Source organism: Diabrotica virgifera, chromosome 7 (assembly GCF_917563875.1).
Source record: "Diabrotica virgifera virgifera chromosome 7, PGI_DIABVI_V3a".
Taxonomy (NCBI): domain Eukaryota; kingdom Metazoa; phylum Arthropoda; class Insecta; order Coleoptera; family Chrysomelidae; genus Diabrotica; species Diabrotica virgifera.
The window spans coordinates 252,429,553-252,448,725 of NC_065449.1; the positions used below are offsets into that span (position 1 = coordinate 252,429,553).

At 33.5% G+C, this 19,173-nt stretch overlaps 2 protein-coding genes across 3 annotated transcripts in view; both read left to right on the plus strand.

The window, feature by feature from the left end:
* LOC126888405 (neurobeachin) overlaps positions 1–19,173 on the plus strand; it is a 2,163,879-nt gene that overhangs the window by 2,124,100 nt on the left and 20,606 nt on the right. For both annotated transcript variants that reach the window (XM_050656648.1, XM_050656649.1), the window contains 3 exons: positions 4,867–5,120; positions 18,008–18,538; positions 18,625–18,883. In XM_050656648.1, the coding sequence (XP_050512605.1) occupies positions 4,867–5,120; positions 18,008–18,538; positions 18,625–18,883 (1,044 nt within the window). The remainder of the gene's footprint in view (positions 1–4,866; positions 5,121–18,007; positions 18,539–18,624; positions 18,884–19,173) is intronic.
* Positions 10,554–12,817, plus strand: LOC126888407 (uncharacterized). Its single transcript, XM_050656651.1, has 2 exons — positions 10,554–10,852; positions 11,216–12,817. The coding sequence occupies exons 1-2, from the start codon at positions 10,682–10,684 to the stop codon at positions 12,806–12,808; spliced, it is 1,764 nt and encodes a 587-aa protein (XP_050512608.1). The 5' UTR covers positions 10,554–10,681; the 3' UTR covers positions 12,809–12,817.

Genomic DNA, 19,173 nt, shown 5'->3' on the forward strand with positions numbered 1-19,173 from the left:
TCCTTTACATTTCTATCGACCCTTTCAACGGTCTTTTTTCTACAGTGTAACCATTCTCTTTATGGCAGAGTCTGCCAGGCAGACTTAAAAAAACGTAACATTTAATGGTAACTGTACCCTTCTGAAAGAGCGAATGCATGCGTCGAGACGCAATCCTAAAAGCGGATGAAAAACGTCGACGTCAATTAGCCATCACCTCAGTCAACTTAAGCCTTAACAGACAGAGGATTATTTTCTCTCCCCTTTTTCGCTCTATCTCTCGATTTATGCTTCGGTAATACCATAAAGATGCAGCCAGGCCGATGCGATGCATGTAGTAAAATTCGATGGATTTAAATTGAAATCTTTTGCGAGCGTATTGAGAAAAGTCGGAACATATGAGGTTGGGATGGTCTTAAGACTGATTCTGTTGCCAGGAATGTACTGAGCTTAAATCTACTATGGAAAGATACAGGGATGATGAAATTAGCTAAAAATTAAATTATCATTTTTTAAATTGGCGCAGTCAGTAGGATAACAAATTCCAAATACATATAAGTTTTATCAACATCTCTTAGAAAATATTTTGGAAGTGCTGGTCTCACTAATTAATGATTCCTTTAAGAACGATAAATTTCCAGAGTGTCTAAAAACAACCATTATATTTTCTCTTCAGAACGTGCTGAACAATCTAATGCCTGCAATAATTGACCTATTACCTTACTGTCTGTACTCTCCAAAAAGTATTGAGAGACTTATAGAAGCCAGTCTTATGTCCTTTCTCGTTGAAAACAACATTTTATTACAAAATCAAATAATTAATTAACTAATAAATGTACCACTGATGCCATGTTTTCTGTGCTACGCGAGGTTTACCAAGCACTAAACCATAATCTTTACAATACCACTGTTTTTGTGACTATGCCAATGTCTTGATTGTGCAAATCACTACATTTTGATAAATAAACTAAATTTTTATGGAAGTCGACGTATTTCTTTGAATTGGTTCCAATCTTACTTGGAGAATAGGAAACGACTGGTTAGAGCAAATGATACTGACTCTAGTTACAAAAACATTGTATGTGGGGTACCACAAGGTTCAGTATTGACTTTACTTGGCTATACTTTTCTTTTTCTTTATAAATGACATCACTAATTTAAAAATCGATGGAAAATTTTTTCTTTTTGCTGATGCGATTAACAGCGTTACAGTAAAAACCTTAATAACAGCCAGATCAGTACCGTTATTGTTTCTGTAAAATTTCTTGTTGTTTTTATAGACAGCAACTTTAAATGGTCCCTTCAGATCGAATTATTAAAATATGTCAATCAAAGATCCTCAGATCCAAAACGGCAAATGCTGTTATTGAGGTCAAGCTCAAGAAACCATCCAACATCCTAAAGGGGCTACCTGGCATTTGGGTATAAGTAGGAACCTACTATAGTAGGGACTCAGTAGGAAAGATACTTCATGGAGAGTTAAAAAACTGGACCTTTGGACCTTCTCCAAACTAAATACCTACCTTATCAATATTTTCCTGATATCTGGATAGCGTTTGAAGAATCTGGAAGATTTGTAGAAGGTAATATTCTAACAACAGAAATTTAAAAACCTTATCAAACCAAATAAAGAAGAGACATGGCAAAAAAAGAATGGAAGATTTGTAAGATAAAGCGAAGTAGCGAGGTAAATATGCTTAAAAAAAGTTGGATATCAACGCGGAATAGAGACGAGTGAAAGAGAGCAGGGGAGGTCTAGGTCTAACAATGAATAGAATAAAGAAACAAAGTATAAATCAAATTCAGATGACATGAAACGACGAAGATACTTTAAAAATATAAGAAAACCGCTTGTCTGGTGCGGACATATAGTGTGAATACATCAGGGCAATATTATAGGATAGAATAGAATAGAAATTTATTGTCACTGAAAATTATACAAATTTTATGGACAAAGCTTAATATAAAGCCAGAAAAAATAAATAAATAATAACAATAACAATAACAAATACAATTTTTTGAAATTTGAAATTTGATAAGTAAATATACTTAACAGGTTATTTGTATTTTATTTAAAAATTAAACTAACTTTCTTATCTACCACTTTCAAAAATTTTTTATTAAAATAACGAAAAATAAAAAAAAGTATGAATCGTCCAGGATTAGAACCCGCGACCTTCCGTGTGCTTCCGTTCTCTGTCCCACCGCTCTGCCAACTACGCCATCGAGCCACTTGAATTGACACGTAAGTTTCGGATATAATTACGCAACACGGCGACAAACTGTAAAAATGTTATGCCTACATATTTTATTATTTTACTACAGGGAAACACAAATCCAAAAACACAAGAATTATAATAAATAATACATTTCCTAAAACCACTAATATATTCTTTTAATGACTTATTTGCACGGTTACAGATACATACATACCTATCTTGAAAGATTAGCAATGAACTACATACTGTCAGAACTACATACTGTCAGTGTGCGCAGGCGCGTGGTTCATGTACAATTTTACCCTCAATCGATTCGCCGCTAAAGAAGAATATCTTCAAAAATACAAAAATACAAAATATAAGTTAATAAAGTGAAGAAAAAAAAACAAAATCGATATATTGCAACAATTAATAGAAATTGCAAAGTGAACATACAACAAAGTAAACTATAGACTTAGGAACTAATAAGTTTAAGCTGATGCATGTGACACCCAAATATAGGGCTTTTCATTCACAGTCATTTGTTTCGAGCTTCTGTCATGTGTCACATAATATTAATATATCTACGTCATACGTTATTGGCATATACCAATGATACAAACCAAAGACGTATGACGTAGATATATTAATATTATGTGACACATGACAGAAGCTCGAAACAAATGACAATCGATGAAAAGCCCTATAGATAAGTTTGCCTACTTGTACATGTACATTACTGTAATGTATTAGTTAGTCATTATGAAACTCTTCTACTGAATATAAATATGGTCTTTTAGATAGATGAGCTTTTGTCATTTTACGGAACTTGGGGAAAGATGTTGCAGATTTGAGTTGTAAAGGAAGATGGTTGTATAGTTTTTTTGCGGAATATAATAAGTATAGATTTCTTTACTAACTCAGAGGACGGGATCGGTAAATAGACATCAAAAGTTGAATTTCTGGTGGAGTAGTCATGATGAGGCCTTGCTGGAAAGACATGCACGTGTTTACGAATTAAGCAAACAGTTTCTAAAATATATAAAGATGGAAGGGTTAAAATTCCGTGATCTTTGAAGTAACTTCTGCAATGTGTTGTTCTTCTGAGGCCAAACAGATACCTTATTGCCCTTTTTTGTAATTTAAAAATAACATCTAATTGGGCAGCTGTACTAGAACCCCAAAAAGGAAGACCATATCGAAGATGAGACTCGAACAAGGAAAAATATGTTAGTTTAGAAGATGCTAAATTGAGTTCTTTCGAAACAGATCTTATAGTTGCATGAAGAGATGCAATAGTTGAGTTGCTCCAAGTGATACTGGTATCATCAGCAAAAAAAAAATTCCATCGATTTTTAAATTAGTGATGTCATTTATAAAGATAAGGAACAGTAGAGGACCCAATACTGAACCTTGTGGTACTCCACATACAATGTTTTTGAGACTAGTGTCAGTATCATTTGCTCTAACTAGTTGTTTCCTATTATTCAAATAAGATTGGAACCAATTCGAAGAAATACCTCGAATTCCATAGAAATTTAGATTTTTAATCAAAATGTCGTGATTTACACAATCAAAAGCTTTGGCATAGTCACAGAAAACAGTGGCAGTAAAAAGATTATTGTTTAGTGCTTGGTAAACCTCATGAAGCACAGAAAACATGGCATCAGTGGTACATTTATTAGTTAAAAAGCCGAACTGATTTTGGGATAAGATGTTGTTATCAATGATAAAGGACATAAGTCGGGTTTTTATGAGTCTCTCAATAATTTTGGAGAGTACCGGTAGTAAGGCAATAGGTCTATAGTTGCAATTGCAAGCATTAGATTTTTCACCACCCTTTTGAAGAGGAATAATAATGTATATCTTTAGGCACTCTGGGAATTTGCCTCTTTCAAAGGAATCATTAATTAGTGAGACGAGGATTTCCAACACATTTTCTGTGAGATTTGAGAAGATTTTTATGGATAGTCCGTCAGTACTACAGGATGATTTGCTTTTGATACTATTGATCGTTTGGATCAGTTCAGATTTATCGATTGGCCTTATAAAGAATGAATTCGAGAACACTCCTGAATTGGGGAGATAGGAAATGGGATCTTTTTGCGGCAAAATAGTAGAAGTTATATTTTATTTTTACTCACATTAACGAAGTATTCGTTTAGATTTTCAGGGTCTGGAAGGGCAAATGTTTGAACTGCGTGAGTTCTATTTCGAAGATCGTTTATTATGGACCAAGTTTCTTTTGTAACACTTTTAGAGCTTCCCAGACGATTTTGATAGTAGGCTTTTTTAGCTGCTTTGATGAGTTTTAGATAGGTTAGCCTGTACTTGGTGATATATTGAGTGACAGAGACGTTGCTAGCAAATTTCTTGATATACAATAGTGATTGCATATTTTTGGCTGATATGCGGATACCTTTGGTAGCCCAGGGTTTGTGATGTTTTGGCTTAATTGAAATTAAAGGAAATGCCTTATTGAAGATAGAGACAAGCTTTTCTAGAAAATCGTTGAAATTATAGTCCACGTCCGCAGAAGGAAAATGCCACTCAGAAGTTGAACATAAATATTATTAGTAGGATATTAGAAATTTTGAAAGTAACGTCTTAGTTAAACAGCTAAAACTGTAATTATTTGATATTTTTTTCGTTAATTACTATTGAACATTTAATATTTATTTAATTCCAGGCCGAACCTACAATGATCTCAATCAGTATCCAGTATTCCCGTGGGTCTTAACCAACTACGACTCGAAAGATCTCGATCTCAGTCAACCTAGTAACTACAGAGACTTGTCTAAGCCAATCGGTGCCCTTAATCCTAGCAGAAGAGCCTATTTCGAGGACAGATACGCGACGTGGGAACACGAAAGCATTCCTCCGTTCCATTATGGAACGCATTATTCCACAGCGGCTTTCGTCTTCAACTGGCTCATTCGAGTGGTAAGTAAAAATACTACCTAGTGTAGCGGATATTTACCGTAATAACTTATAATTACAAAGAAACAAGCGGTTCGTATTTATATACGATTTTATTTATATAACAGTACAGACGAATTTATTTTTACAGACTAACTACTCCTCAAAATTCAATCCTTATTTATATTGAATACAAAAATACAAGCCATGTTCTCGAACGTTCCAGAAAAACGGAACAGCCGAACTTTAGTAATGCGTTAGCGATCTTTCTCGAGAAATCTTTTCCTCGCTCGTCTGATAAGTTATCCTTACAGATGTCTGCTTACGTGATGCGCTGTCGAGACGGAACCTGTTATTTACGGTCGGTAATTCGTCACAATAGTATTATATAGCTCATGGATATAAAGTAGTCCCGTGATGAGACAGCTTAAGATTTAATTTGTTTCAGAGGCCACCTCTATCCGTTGACGAACGTTTTTTCCTTTTGAAAGAACCATTCTGAGGACTCCAAAAGGAAGAAACGTACGTCAACGGAAGGTGGTGGCACCTGAAACAAATTAAATAATAAACTCTCTCTCATTATCTTAATCCTACTCATATTTTGTAGTGACTACTACACAGTATAGTCCAGGGCACATCTGTTTTGAGATGGACGTTGAGAGGTGACTCATATTTGTTTGCAGAAATTCCTTGGAATTAACTCATATAATAATAATTGAGTTATTCTCCCACTCAAAAAGGCCGGAACATTGTTTAAATAATCATAATGTCAAAAAATTAAGGAAAAATTCGATTTTTTCTGGGTTTTTTGATTATAACTTTAAAAGTATTCACTTCCGAAAAAAGTTGTACTGACATAAAAGTTGCGTAATTAAATTTCCTACAATATAGGATTGGTTAAAAATTTTAAAAATTGTCTCCCTTGTTGCAAAATAGCAATAATTGCGAAAAAACATAAAAAACAAGTATTCGCATTTTTCTTTTTTCAACCATTTATGCTTCACCTAGGACCTTCATATTTTACCCAGAAAAACTTTATGACATAATAAAACAATACTATAAATTTCATTAAGATCGGTCTAACAGATTTTGCAAAATTAATTTTGCAATCCAGCTTTCGCAAGAAAAATTCATTTTTTCAAAATGTAGGACTGAAAATAAAACAGATAGCAAGTTAAAATTTTTTTACATATAGAAGAATACTGTACCTTTCATTTGCAATTTGCAAAATTAAAATCGGTTGACTACCACAACGTCGGAATTTTTTTTAAATAAACATTAATTTTTGGTGTTACGCGCAGGACAGCGGTGTACGATTCACACCAAAATTTGAAAGTTGATTTCCACCAAAATGTCTTCCAATATTTATCTAATATATTATTTTCTTACTCTATATTTTGTTGTACTTTAATATTTTAATTCTACAAAAATCAAACTAATTTGATTATTGTTTGTGAAACATTGTTGAAACAATTGCATATGTTTGAAAATAATAAACTTTTATTCTCTAAGTTAAAATAATATATGAACAAAGAAAATTTTTGCCAAAAAAAGTGTTATTTCAAAGGACAGAGTATGTGTTTTTATTTTGCCATAAACAAATTTATTTATTTATATCGAAATGTACTAAAAATTAAAATTTATCAATCATTATCAAAGGTCATTGGTCATTGGAATGCCCAGTCAGAGTAAACGTATCCGCTGTCCTGCGCGTAGCACCAAAAATTCACATGAATGTTTATTTAAAAAAAATTCTGACGCTGTGGTAGTCAACCGATTTCAATTTTGCAAATGAAAGGTACAGTATTCTTCTATAGGTAAAAAAAAATTCAACTTACGGTCTGCTTTATTTTCAGTACTGCAACATTTAAAAGAAATGAATATTTTTGCGAAAGCTAGATTGCAAAATTTATTTTGCAAATTCTGTTGAACCGATTTTAATGAAATTTATAGTATTGTTTAATTGTATCATAAAGTTTTTCTGGGTGAAATATGAAGGTCCTACTTGTAGCGTAAATGGTTCAAAAACGTAAAATGCAAATACTTGTTTTTTATGGGTTTTTTTTCGCAATTATTGCTATTTTGCAACAAGGGTGACAATTTTTAAAAATTTTTATAATCATATATTGTAGGAAATTTAATTACGCAACTTTTATGTCAGGGCAACTTTTCTCGGATATGAATGCTTTTAAAGTTATAATCAAAAAATGAAGAAAAAATCGAGTTTTTCCTTGATTTTTTAGTCCATGTGGTGAGACCGCTCCCGTCTGAAAAAAATTTCTGATTCGGCTTCTTTGTGGATTCCTATTCAAAAATGTCCCCTTTAAACAAATCTGAATGGTGCCGGGCGGAATTTTTGGGCAGAAATTGTTTAAACAATTTTTTTAAACAAATACAAAAGATTAAGTTTTTTTGCACTGGAACATATATTTTTAGATTTTTTGGCTCATTCTAAACAAGAAAGGTATCTTTCTTATTTTTCTTAAAAATTGATAGTTTTCGAGTTATAGGCAATTTATAATCTGAAAAATGCAAAAATACGCATTTTCGAGGCTTAAAAACTCATATTTAAATTAGTATATTTAAGGTTGCCAGATACTTAAATTGAAGTTTAAACATTCAGCTTTAAGATTCCGAAGAGTGATTGTGTCTAACCTTAATTTAAAGAGTTGTTTTTTAATTGTTAAATATGCATGTCCATCCGATTTTTTTGCCGGTGCGGCGCGCTCTATTTCAAAAATCTCCAATTTTCCTCCGAAAGGTATTTTTTCTAGATTCTTTGGGATATTCTAAATAAAATAAGTTTTTCGACATTCTTCTCAAAAGTTAATAGTTTTAAAGTTATAAGCGATTTAAAATCCGAAAAATGCCAAAAAAAAACGCATTCGTTTTCCGTTCCGGAGCAAAAAAACGTGATCTTTTGTATTTGTTTAAAAAAATTTTTTAAACAATTCTGCCCAAAAATTCCGCCCGGCACCCTTTATATTTGTTTAAAGAGGACATTTTTGAATAGGAATCCACAAAGAAACCGAATCTGAAATTTTTCCAGACGGGAGCGGTCTCACCACATGGACTATTTTGACATTTTGATTATTTAAACAATGATCCGGACCTTTTTGAGTGGGAGGATAACTCAAATATTATTAAATGTGTTATTTTCAAGCAATTTCTGCAAAAAAATATGAGTCACCTCTCAACATCCAAATGTACCTACTAATATTTTTACAGATCTAGTACTAGGAAGCAAGATTTCGTTGGATAGAGGTGCAGAATCCAATAATTGTATATTCCCCCATGTCTATCATGTATCGGTCCGTTTCTCTTGCATATTGTAGAAGGCTCAGATTTTAGGTTGTTTTTTCCAGAATTTTGCTTTCCGACGAAAGAGATATATTATACTGCTTCTGTTCTTTAGAGTCCTCTTTATTTATTCCTGTGTCTTTGATCCGGCCAAGTAGGTAAGTAGGTATCTGCCAAGTTTTTTAAGGACCTTGATAACTCAAATTTCTATGTTTACTGCAGTGGGATGGGGGATAGGTAAACTTTTTATAACAATTGAAAGACAAAAATGCGTTAACTTTCGTCTACTTAGTAAAAAGTAACGAATTTTGAATTTTGAACGATTTTGAACGAATTTTGAGGTAATTATTTGATATCACACGTTTAAAGTTTTAAAATGGCAATTTTTGAATGTTGATTTACCAATTTGTTGCTTAGAAAACTGTAAAAAAACCTGACAATTCTTAATTTTCAATAATTCTTGTTTAAATGATTGTAAACATGAACCTCTAAAATTAATATTGCGTGGAAAGTTAAGTCTTAATAGTACATTCTTTCACGGTTTTTGCTCTATATTTTAAAGAACCGCTTGGATTGACATGAAATTTGGCATACGTATAGCTTACATGTCAAAGAAAAAAAGTGATATTGTGCCGATGTGTGCTTTTGCCCTGGGGGTGGTTTTCACCCCCTCTTGGGGGTGAAAAAATATATGTCAAAAATAAGCCCGGAAATGGGTAAACTGACTAATTTTAAGTAACTTTTGTTCTATAGAGCTTTTTCGCCAAGTCAACACTTTTCGAGTTATTTGCGAGTGAATATGTACATTTTTCAACAAAATAACCACATTTTTAGACGGTTTTTCGCAAATAACTCAAATAGTAAGTATTTTGTCGAAAAAACGTTCTTAGCAAAAATATAACCTATAAAAAAGTAGAAAAAATGGTGTACGCCTTAGGTCTCTGGATCTCGAGAACCAGAGTTATAGCCAATGAAAAATAGATTCATATTCACCAAATTTCAAATAGAATATTTCGACGTGAAATATCCAAAAAATTAAGCACTTTTTGGGAAAAACCCATTATAACTTTTTTAAAGTGTTTAAAAAAAGATTTATTTCTGTTTTTACAAAAACTTTCTAGCATTAAATTTAAGCAAGTTACGCTCAAAATAAAGTTAGTCCATTTTGTTTTGGCAAAAAAAATCGGGAAGACCACCCCCTAATTAGCAACAAAAATAAAGTTGGTCCATTTTGTTTTGGCAAAAAAAATCGGGAAGACCACCCCCTAATTAGCAACTTAAATGAAATTAATCGTTACCGCTCCACAAATTGTTTTACTTATGTTGTGTTTATATGATCTGTAAGTTTCATCGATTTAAAGTGCTTATTATTGAAAAAATTTGGTTTCAAAGTAAAATTTTTAAAAATTTTAATTTTGAAACATATGCTGTTTTTCAAAATAACTTAAAAATTGTTAGAGATACTACAAATCTCGAAAAACAAAAAAAGTCAGCATTGTTTTTCTGAATATCATGTACATTTTTGTTTTTCTGTTAGACAAAAATTGATTAAGATTTGGTGTTTCTAAATTTGCATACATTCGTGATCAGTGACTCGGTCAACCCCTTTTAACTACAGCCCTTTCAATAATAAGGACTTTGAACCGATGAAACTTACAGATCATATAAACAATACATACACGAGTCACGAAAATTGTGAAGTCGTAACGAGTAAGTTAATTTAAGATACTAATTAGGGGGTGATTTTCTCGATTCTTTTTACCAAAGCATAAAGGGACTAACTTTATTTTGAGCGTAACTTGTTTACTTTTGATGGTAGAAATTTTTTGTATAAAACAAAAATGAAGCTTTTTTTAAACACTTTACTTTTTTACTTTTGATGGTAAAAATTTTTTGTATAAAACAAAAATGAAGCTTTTTTTAAACACTTTAAATAAGTTGTAATGAGTTTTCCCCGAAATGTGCTTCATTTTTGGTTATTTCACGTTAAAGTATTCCATTTGGAATTTGACGAATATGAACCTATTTTTCATTAACTATAACTCTGCTTCTACTAGATATAGAGACGTGATATATGAATGGTGGGCTACAACAACGTTGTAAGCGACAGATTGGGTCAAAGTGAGGTTTTAATGCAATATTGTTGTATATTCAAAGACCAATCCGAGCATCATTAAAACAGCCCAAAATAATTTTGCCTTCCCTGAGTTTTTCGTACCGCAATGTTGGTAGCCGTGCAAAAACGTTGTATGTATGTCACTGTCAAACTACTGTCACTGTAAAAAATGGAGGTTAACGTGTCGCTGCGTACCCTTTTGAACATAAATAGAGGGAAAAAACGCAAAATCAATATTAACCAGTGGAGGAGAAACATCCGTAAGCGTCATAGAAATGCAGGTGAAGCATATATATCTGTTAGAAACGAGAATGTACCAGAAAAACCCCGTCCACATGAGGTGAGTGCAACAATCTTGTATATTTTGTTAGGAAACGTATTTTTGTGTAGCCTTATCATTGTCGTTAGCTTTGTTATGATGTGTGCTCGTCCGTAATTTGTGTATGATTTGAAATTCTGCATCTTTCGATAACTTCAAATAATGGTAGGGGAGCAAAGTATGCTAAATGTGCAGTCACTCGAGCGCTGTGGGGACCTATTGGGTTGTGATTGGGTTTGGTATCATTCGACAGATTTTTCAAAAATATTAAACAAGAGTGTATTTCGCAGTTTTTGGATGTTTATTTTGCGAAATATCGCGCAATTTGTATTTAAAATTTTAAATTTAACCCCCCCCCCCTAAATAAGTATTTTTATATTTTAGGAGCGACTATGTAAGTGCAAATCTGTTTGCAAGGCTGATAAAATTCAAGGCCAGTTTGGAGATCTCTTCACAAAATTCCATAGCCTGGATTATAATGGACAAACTGCGCACCTGGCCAGTTGTATGGAACTTCAAGAGCCACAACGTAGACGGGTTCCCGAAGACATCTCCAGACGACAATGTACTGTACGATACCACATCCTTATTGGAGTGAAGAAATTACCAGTGTGCCAAAAAACTATATGTCAAGCATTTGGAATAACACCTCGAAGAATCCAACACATTCAGCAGAAGATAAAAACAGATATGCCGTTACGTGATCAACGTGGAAAACACAATAATAGGCCTAAAAAAGTCCACGAAACCGACAAAGAACGCATAAAAGAACACATAAAGTCGTTTCCACATCAAGAAAACCATTATAGTCGCGCTGCATCTTCGAAGAACTGCCTTCCTGCTGAATTAAGCTTGAAAAAAATGTACAAACTGTTTTGTGAAAAGTATCCGCAATGCAATGTTTCCCGGCGCACTTACACTGACATATTTCAATCAGACTTTAATCTGCGCTTTGGTCTCCCTCGCTCAGATACGTGTACGTTTTGTGATAAAATGTATATCAAGCTTGTGGCTACATCAGACGGTCCAGAAAGAAAAGCTATTCTTGTTGACAGTGAACTCCACCATGCACGTGCTGAGGCTGGATACAAAGCATTGAAGTTGGATGCTGAAAAGGCTAATCCACAACTCGTCGTACTCTTCACTGATCTTCAGCAAATGTTGTACTGTCCAACATTGACTCATTCTTCAGTATTCTACCAACGTCAGTATGCCACTTACAACTATGATATTCACGATGCAGGTTCAAACGATGCCACTATGATGTTGTGGCATGAATCTATTGGTAATCGTGGTTCTACAGATATCGCTTCAGCTTTCCTGTGTTACATAAAACATAACTTTCGTCCATTGAACTCAGGAGAAATAAAAAAACTCATTGTCTGGTCTGACCGATGCGTCGGCCAGAATAATAACTGGAGAATGCTGTCCATGTTCCGTTTACTGATTGTAAATAGATATTTCACTCAAGTAGAACAAAAGTTCTTAACTAACGGTCACAGCTTCTTACCTTGCGACCGTGATTTTTTGCTCATAGAGAGAAAGAAAAAAACAGCAATGGTGAATGTACCCTTCGACTGGGTAGTAGTGATTGCCAACTCACGTCCCAGCAAGCCCTTCAATGTGTACTACATGGAGCAAAAAGACTTCAAAGATTTTTCAGCATGTGAGAACTACTTATGGAAAGATCCCAAATGTAAGATCACTGAGTACCGTTGGTTCAAATTCGACAGCGATGATCCTACGAGAACAATGGCTAGAACTTCTCACAACATTATGCAACCTTGGCAAACATTCTCACTTGTGAATAAAAAATGGGGTGCAAAAGCCATCAGAGCATTCAACTACCAAATTGATGCGTTGCCGAATGCGTATACCGGGCCTATAATAATAAAAGAAGAAAAACGCAAAAATCTACTGGATATGTGCCAGTACCTGAAACCCGAATACCGAGAGTTTTATGAAAAATTAGAATAGGATGGAACATTATTAAATTTAAATTTAAGGAGCATTAAACTGTGTACTTAGCATATAAAACCTATTAATAAACATTTTGAATTGATTATAGTTTATTATTAATATTAGATACTTTTTTTAAATCCTAAATAAGCCAAAACATCGCATAGTAATCAGGTGCAACACTGTTATATATCCAGTATATACAACATTGTTGCTGGGATATTTTTTTAAATAATTTTTTTCTGCTTACTCTGTGCAAAACTTGCATAATTTGTTTACACATCTATAACTTTATCTTGTTGTTAAGTGAAATTGATTTTTTTTCAGTGCTTATTTTCATAAATAACTTGTCAATACGTTTTTTTCATCTCCTGCATAATCTCAATTTTGTCGCTTACAACGTTGTTGTAGCCCACCATTCATATACACCATTTTTTTAAATTTTTTATAGGCTATATTTTTGCTAAGAATATTTTTCCGACAAAATACTTACTATTTGAGTTATTTGCGAAAAACCGTCTAAAAGCGTGGTTATTTTGTTGAAAAAATGAACATGTTCACTGCCAAATAATTCGAAAAGTATTGACCTAGTGAAAAAACTCTATAGAACAAAAGTTACTTAAAATTAGCCAGTTTATTCATTTCCTGACTTACTTTGGACGAATATTTTTTCACCCCCAAAAGGGGGTGAAAAGCACCCCCAGGGCAAGAGCACATATCGGTACAATATCACTTTTTTCTTTGACTTGTTAGCTATGTGTATGCCAAATTTCATGTCAATCCAAGCGGTTCTTTAAAATTTAGAGGTTTTGCAATATTTTACCGTTAAAGAATGGACTATAATTTTAAAAATGTGATTAAAATTTCAGAGTGAGAATGGCAGGATAGCCTCACTATTAGTTGTTTTTTGTCGTTTGTGAAAGTCCTTTATTCCTGGTGTTGTGCAAAATTTGCTCCTGGAATGAATGTCACGACATCTATACTACATTCCAAAAAATCGATATGTTTCGGTTAAAGGAAGAAATCTGTAACGTGAGGGAGTTATTCTTCTTTGGTTAAAGGAAGAACTCTGTAACATCAGTGAGACATACTTCGGTATTTACCGACGATTTTCAGTAGATGGCGCTACAGCTGCGCCCATTATTTTATTGAAATATATTCAGCGTTACAGGGGCTAGATCATAGAAGAGTGGGTGGGGGGCTAGATTCCGTGCACTGTAGATATCTACAGTCGCTTTCGATCGATGTCAATTGTCATGAAAATATTTGAATTTTTAGCTTTAATTGAATTATTTTCTAGTTTTGCTAGGTTATACTCTAATTGATGCTGAAGTGACACTTAGTAAAACAAGAAAATATTTGAATTAAAACTAAAAATACAAATATTTTCATGACAATATTGCCATCGATAGAAAGCGACTGTAGATATCTACATACAGTGCACGGAATCCTAGCCCAGGGTTAATTTTTAAGGAAAAATCTACAATAAACTATGTTTTCTTATAAAAGAAAAGTAATATTCTTATATTTGACACTTCAGTTTAAATAATTTTAATATAATGTTTTGATCTATGAAACAGTTATTGTATTTTAAGCTTGTTTTTACTGTGAACGATGATGATGAAAATCAATGTAAAATGTTATTCTAGTCACAATCAATTATGATTTCGTCGTATATAAATACAATATTGAACTTAAACATGTCACAAGAAAGAAGAAAGACCTTTCAGAACGTGGCAATCAAGATTCATGGATTTTTTATGGCAATTGTAAAATCTCTATGTCATAAAGAATAAGAATACTGCAGAATCCTAGTTCTAAGACTATCGATTACAACCTATTACCCTATTACTTACTGTGACTACATTGGGATTTTTTTGAAATATTCAATTCATGAACATAAACAGAAGAAAATTTTATAGGAAGTACCAAGCGGGATTCAAAAACATAGATCAATCATATATGTATATCAGATTTTTACTCTTAAGTTAGCTGGTAACTACCTTAGTAGTTAAGGTAGCTGATAGGTAGATCAAATCAACTGCTTTAAAAATTAAGGAAATTCAGTAGAACTATCCATAATCTCTTCATAGATTTCCAACGGGCATACAACAGCAATAGTCGAGGAAATGAAGCATTTTGGCTCGCAATTTTTTCGTCCAGCATGGATTTACTTGAAATTTTCACAGAAGGTAGGGAATAGTCCAAGGATCATTTTCTATATCATGCCGCTGTACGCTAAAACCTTGGGGGTGGTTGCCACCCCATCTCGGGGGCGGGAATTTTTTATTACATTTTAACCATGTAAATCGATGTAAAAAGTAATTCTAGGAAAAAAATGTTTTTTACATTTTCTTCGTAAAACTAATATTTTTCGAGTTATTCGCGCTTGAAAGTAACAGTTTTTCGATGAAAAAATCGACTTTTTTAGAGGGTTTTTTGAGAATACCTCGAAAAATATGCATTTAATCAAAAAAACTGTAGATATCAAAATTGTATCTTTTAGTAATACAAACCAAATTTTTTTTCTGTAATATCTTTAAAACTTTGCATTTTTCGAGGAAAACTTAAATAACCTTTTTTCAAGTATACAGCTATACCTTTCAAAAAATAATAATAAAATGTTTCTAGCCTGAAAATTAAGCGACTTATGATCAAAAAAATGTCGGTACCTGCTTTTCTCTATGAAAAAATTAGTGAAAGCAACCCCCTAACTACCCTCGTAATTAAAAATTCGTCTTCACCTTTCTGTAATTCCTTTTATATCTGTATTATCAATACACCCAAGAAGGTTGACCTATTTAGAAGACCTAATTTTAGAAAAATTGGGGTTTAAAGAAAAATTAATTTTTTGGAATTTCCCATTTTTCACCTTTGACTTCAAAATATCTCCGAAAATACTGGAGATAAGAAAAAAATGACACACTACTAAATTGTAGCTTTGTTAATAACTAAAATTCCTTTGTACATAAATTTTCATTACGGTGAACAGTTATCGAGATATGACTGTTTAAAACCTCTATTTACGAGCAAACACCCCCTTATTCGAGACCTTTAAACCCACCCTAATTGAAAACTAAGGGATCTTACGGAATTTAGTTTACACAGTCTTATAACTCCTCAAAAATCCTACAAAGTCATTTTTGAAAAAACTTTTTATCGCCAAAAATGAAGAAGCTAAGTTTATAAAACGATTTTTTTTTTCGAAAAATTCGGATAGTCCGCTTATGGATAATTTTCAATGTATGTATAATACCACAGAACCGGTTCGTATACTGGAGGATGACTAAAAATCTATTTGTATTTGTATTTGTACATATTTGTAAATTCGTATTTTTGTGTAAATAAATGTTTTTGTAATTCTTTAATTCTTCTTATTTTTCTGTATAGATCTATTAAAATATCTACTTATAAAAACTGTAATGTTATTAAGGGTGGTTTTTAATGGTTGAAATATTATGATATTATATCCTAAAGTATAAAACAATCATTATTAACCAATCAAAACCAAATTTTACCCATATTAAAGTTTACAATTTTTTTATATAATTTTTGTGAATAAGAGGTAGTTTACACCCCTAAAAATAATCAACGCCCTTAAGCATGTTATAGAATATGAAGTACAGGGTGAGATGATCCTAATCCCAAATTTTTTTGTAAATCGATGCAAGCCGAAATTATTCTTTTAGGATAAGTAAATTTTTTATATATAGCTCCAACAAGGGTGGTTTTAAGGGTTGAAATACAATGATAGTATATCTTAAAGCACAAAACAATCATTATGTAACTAATAAGGACCAAATGTTGACAATATTAAAGTTTAAAATGTTATTTTATATTTATTTACAATTAGGGGTAGTTTTCACCCTTAAAAAACCAAAAGCGTACAACGGCTCAATATAGAAAATGAACTAGAGGCTGTAATGAGCGTAAACCCAAATTTTTCTACAAATCGATGCTGGACGAAAAAATTGCGAGGTTTTGCCAGTTTTTCAGCTTCATTTCCTCGACTACAATAAAAGTGATCAGATGTGGAATGAAGTGGCAGTGGCAGAACTTTCAGTTACAAAAAAAGTTATCCAGCTCTTTAAAATATGTGTAAATTACTGTAGATCCAGAGTACCGATAGGTAACAAACTAAAAAAGTTTCAGAATCGTCTGAAATCAAAAATGGCCTGAAACAAGAAGACGCTCTGTCACCTATCTCCGTTAATATAATCATTGAGAAAATAGTAAAAACAGCACAAATTTACATAATTGCTGACAGTAAATAGACCAAAATTAGTGCAAGCAGAGGCAGATGACATTGACATTGTGGGGAACACCGTCACCAAAGTCAAGAAAGCTTTCAATAAATTAGAGATAGAAGCAAAAAACTGGTCTTCAATGAAAAGAAAACCAAATATATGTACATTAACAGACAAAAGAGACGAGATAGAATAGGATAAAATCTAACAATAGAATTATGTAAGTTTGAAAAAGTCGACCGTTCTAAATATCTCTGAGCGAAAATCACCGCAGATAACGATATCACGAAGAATATAAAGTGAGAATCCAGGCAGCAAATAGATGCATTGATAGCCTCCGTAACACTATTAAATCCAAAAGCCTAATAAAAATCAGGATATATAAAATAGTGATACATAACCGGTGATCATGTATGGAGGTGAGACGTGTGCGTGTGTGTTTTGTGTTTTAAGAGGTGAGACGTGAATCCTGATAAAAACCATGCAAAAAACTCAAATGTTTTAAGTGAAAAATCCTTAGAAGGGTCATTGGACCCTTTCACGACCCGAATACTAATAATCGCTTCACCAAGTTAATCTACCCTTGTGGAGAAAACCCGTGTAAGACCCTTCTCCCTGTGGAGAATGAGAACATATGGTCAGATATGAAAACTATGGGGTTACCCACTGACCCAACTATCATGAACAACCGTTCCAGATGGAAGAGAGTGGCGCAATGAGTCAAGACCCACCCCGGAATGTAGTGCTACGAAAAGAAGAATTCATGCACGCAGTCCAATACAAGAATTTTTTACTTCTTTTATGTTGTATCTTGTTCAATTGCGGGTGCTCACAAAAAATTCGTTCTGCATTCATTTTCTTCAGTATTCTTATTTGATTTTCCATTTGACCTTGAGATATATTATGTTAGCATTAATAAACACAAAAGTAATAAAAAAGAGCTTTTTCTAATATTATTTTTATATTTTAGGAACCTTTTACGACAATGTTCCTGTCACTTCAAGGCGGCAAATTCGACTACCCCAACAGAATTTTTTCTTCCATCTCGCTATCATGGAAGAACTGCCAAAGAGACACCTCAGACGTTAAGGAACTCATACCGGAGTTCTTCTTCCTCCCTGAAATGTTCGTCAATTCAAATAGATACCGGTTAGGCTTAAACGAAGAAGGAAAACCCATCGCAGACGTAGAACTACCTCCATGGGCCAGCTCACCAGAAGAGTTCGTTCGGATCAATAGAATGGCGCTAGAATCTGAATTCGTATCTTGTCAGCTGCACCAGTGGATTGACTTAATATTTGGGTATAAGCAGAAGGGACCTGAAGCCTTGAGAGCGACCAATTGTTTCTATTACTTGACGTACGAAGGTAGCGTTGATCTTGATGCAATTCAGGACAAGGTTATGAGGGAAGCGATCGAAAACCAAATCAGGAACTTTGGTCAAACTCCTTCACAGCTACTAATGGAACCACATCCCCCTAGAAGTTCAGCAATGCACTTGGTGAGTAGGATTTTCATCAGTTTTGGAGCTCTTATTCCATATTTATTACACTTGATCTTGTATATAACTTTTTATTTTTTACGCAGTCTCCAATGATGTTCTCAACGATTCCCGACGACGTTTGTATGACCATGAAGTTCTTATCCAATAGTCCCGTAGTTCACATCTCAGCCAATACTTATCCGCAATTACCTAATCCTTCGGTGGTGACCGTTACCATGCACCAACAGTTTGCAGTCAATAAGTGGAACTCTGCGTACGCTGCAGTCGCTCAATCTCCCAGTTACGCGGACACTCCACAGAACCAAGCCTCCAACTTACCTCTTTCGATGGATGCAGTGCTTTGTAAGTATAAATAAATAACAAAACCATAAATATAAAATTTCCCTAGATCTCCTGAAGAACGGGGCTTTCACAACAGCGAACATCTGGCAACAGTGCCTTCCATAAGAGCCTATTTGTTAGAGCGAGATAGAAAATCAATTTTTCCCTACATTCTAGGGAAATTTTGAAAAAAATCTGAGATCCATTCTGCTCATTTTTGGCGCTTTTTGTGGTGGGGGTAGGGGTAGAACGACTCATCGGATCATGACTTATGAGGAAGTGTCGGAAAGGTAGCTCAGGAATTAAATAAT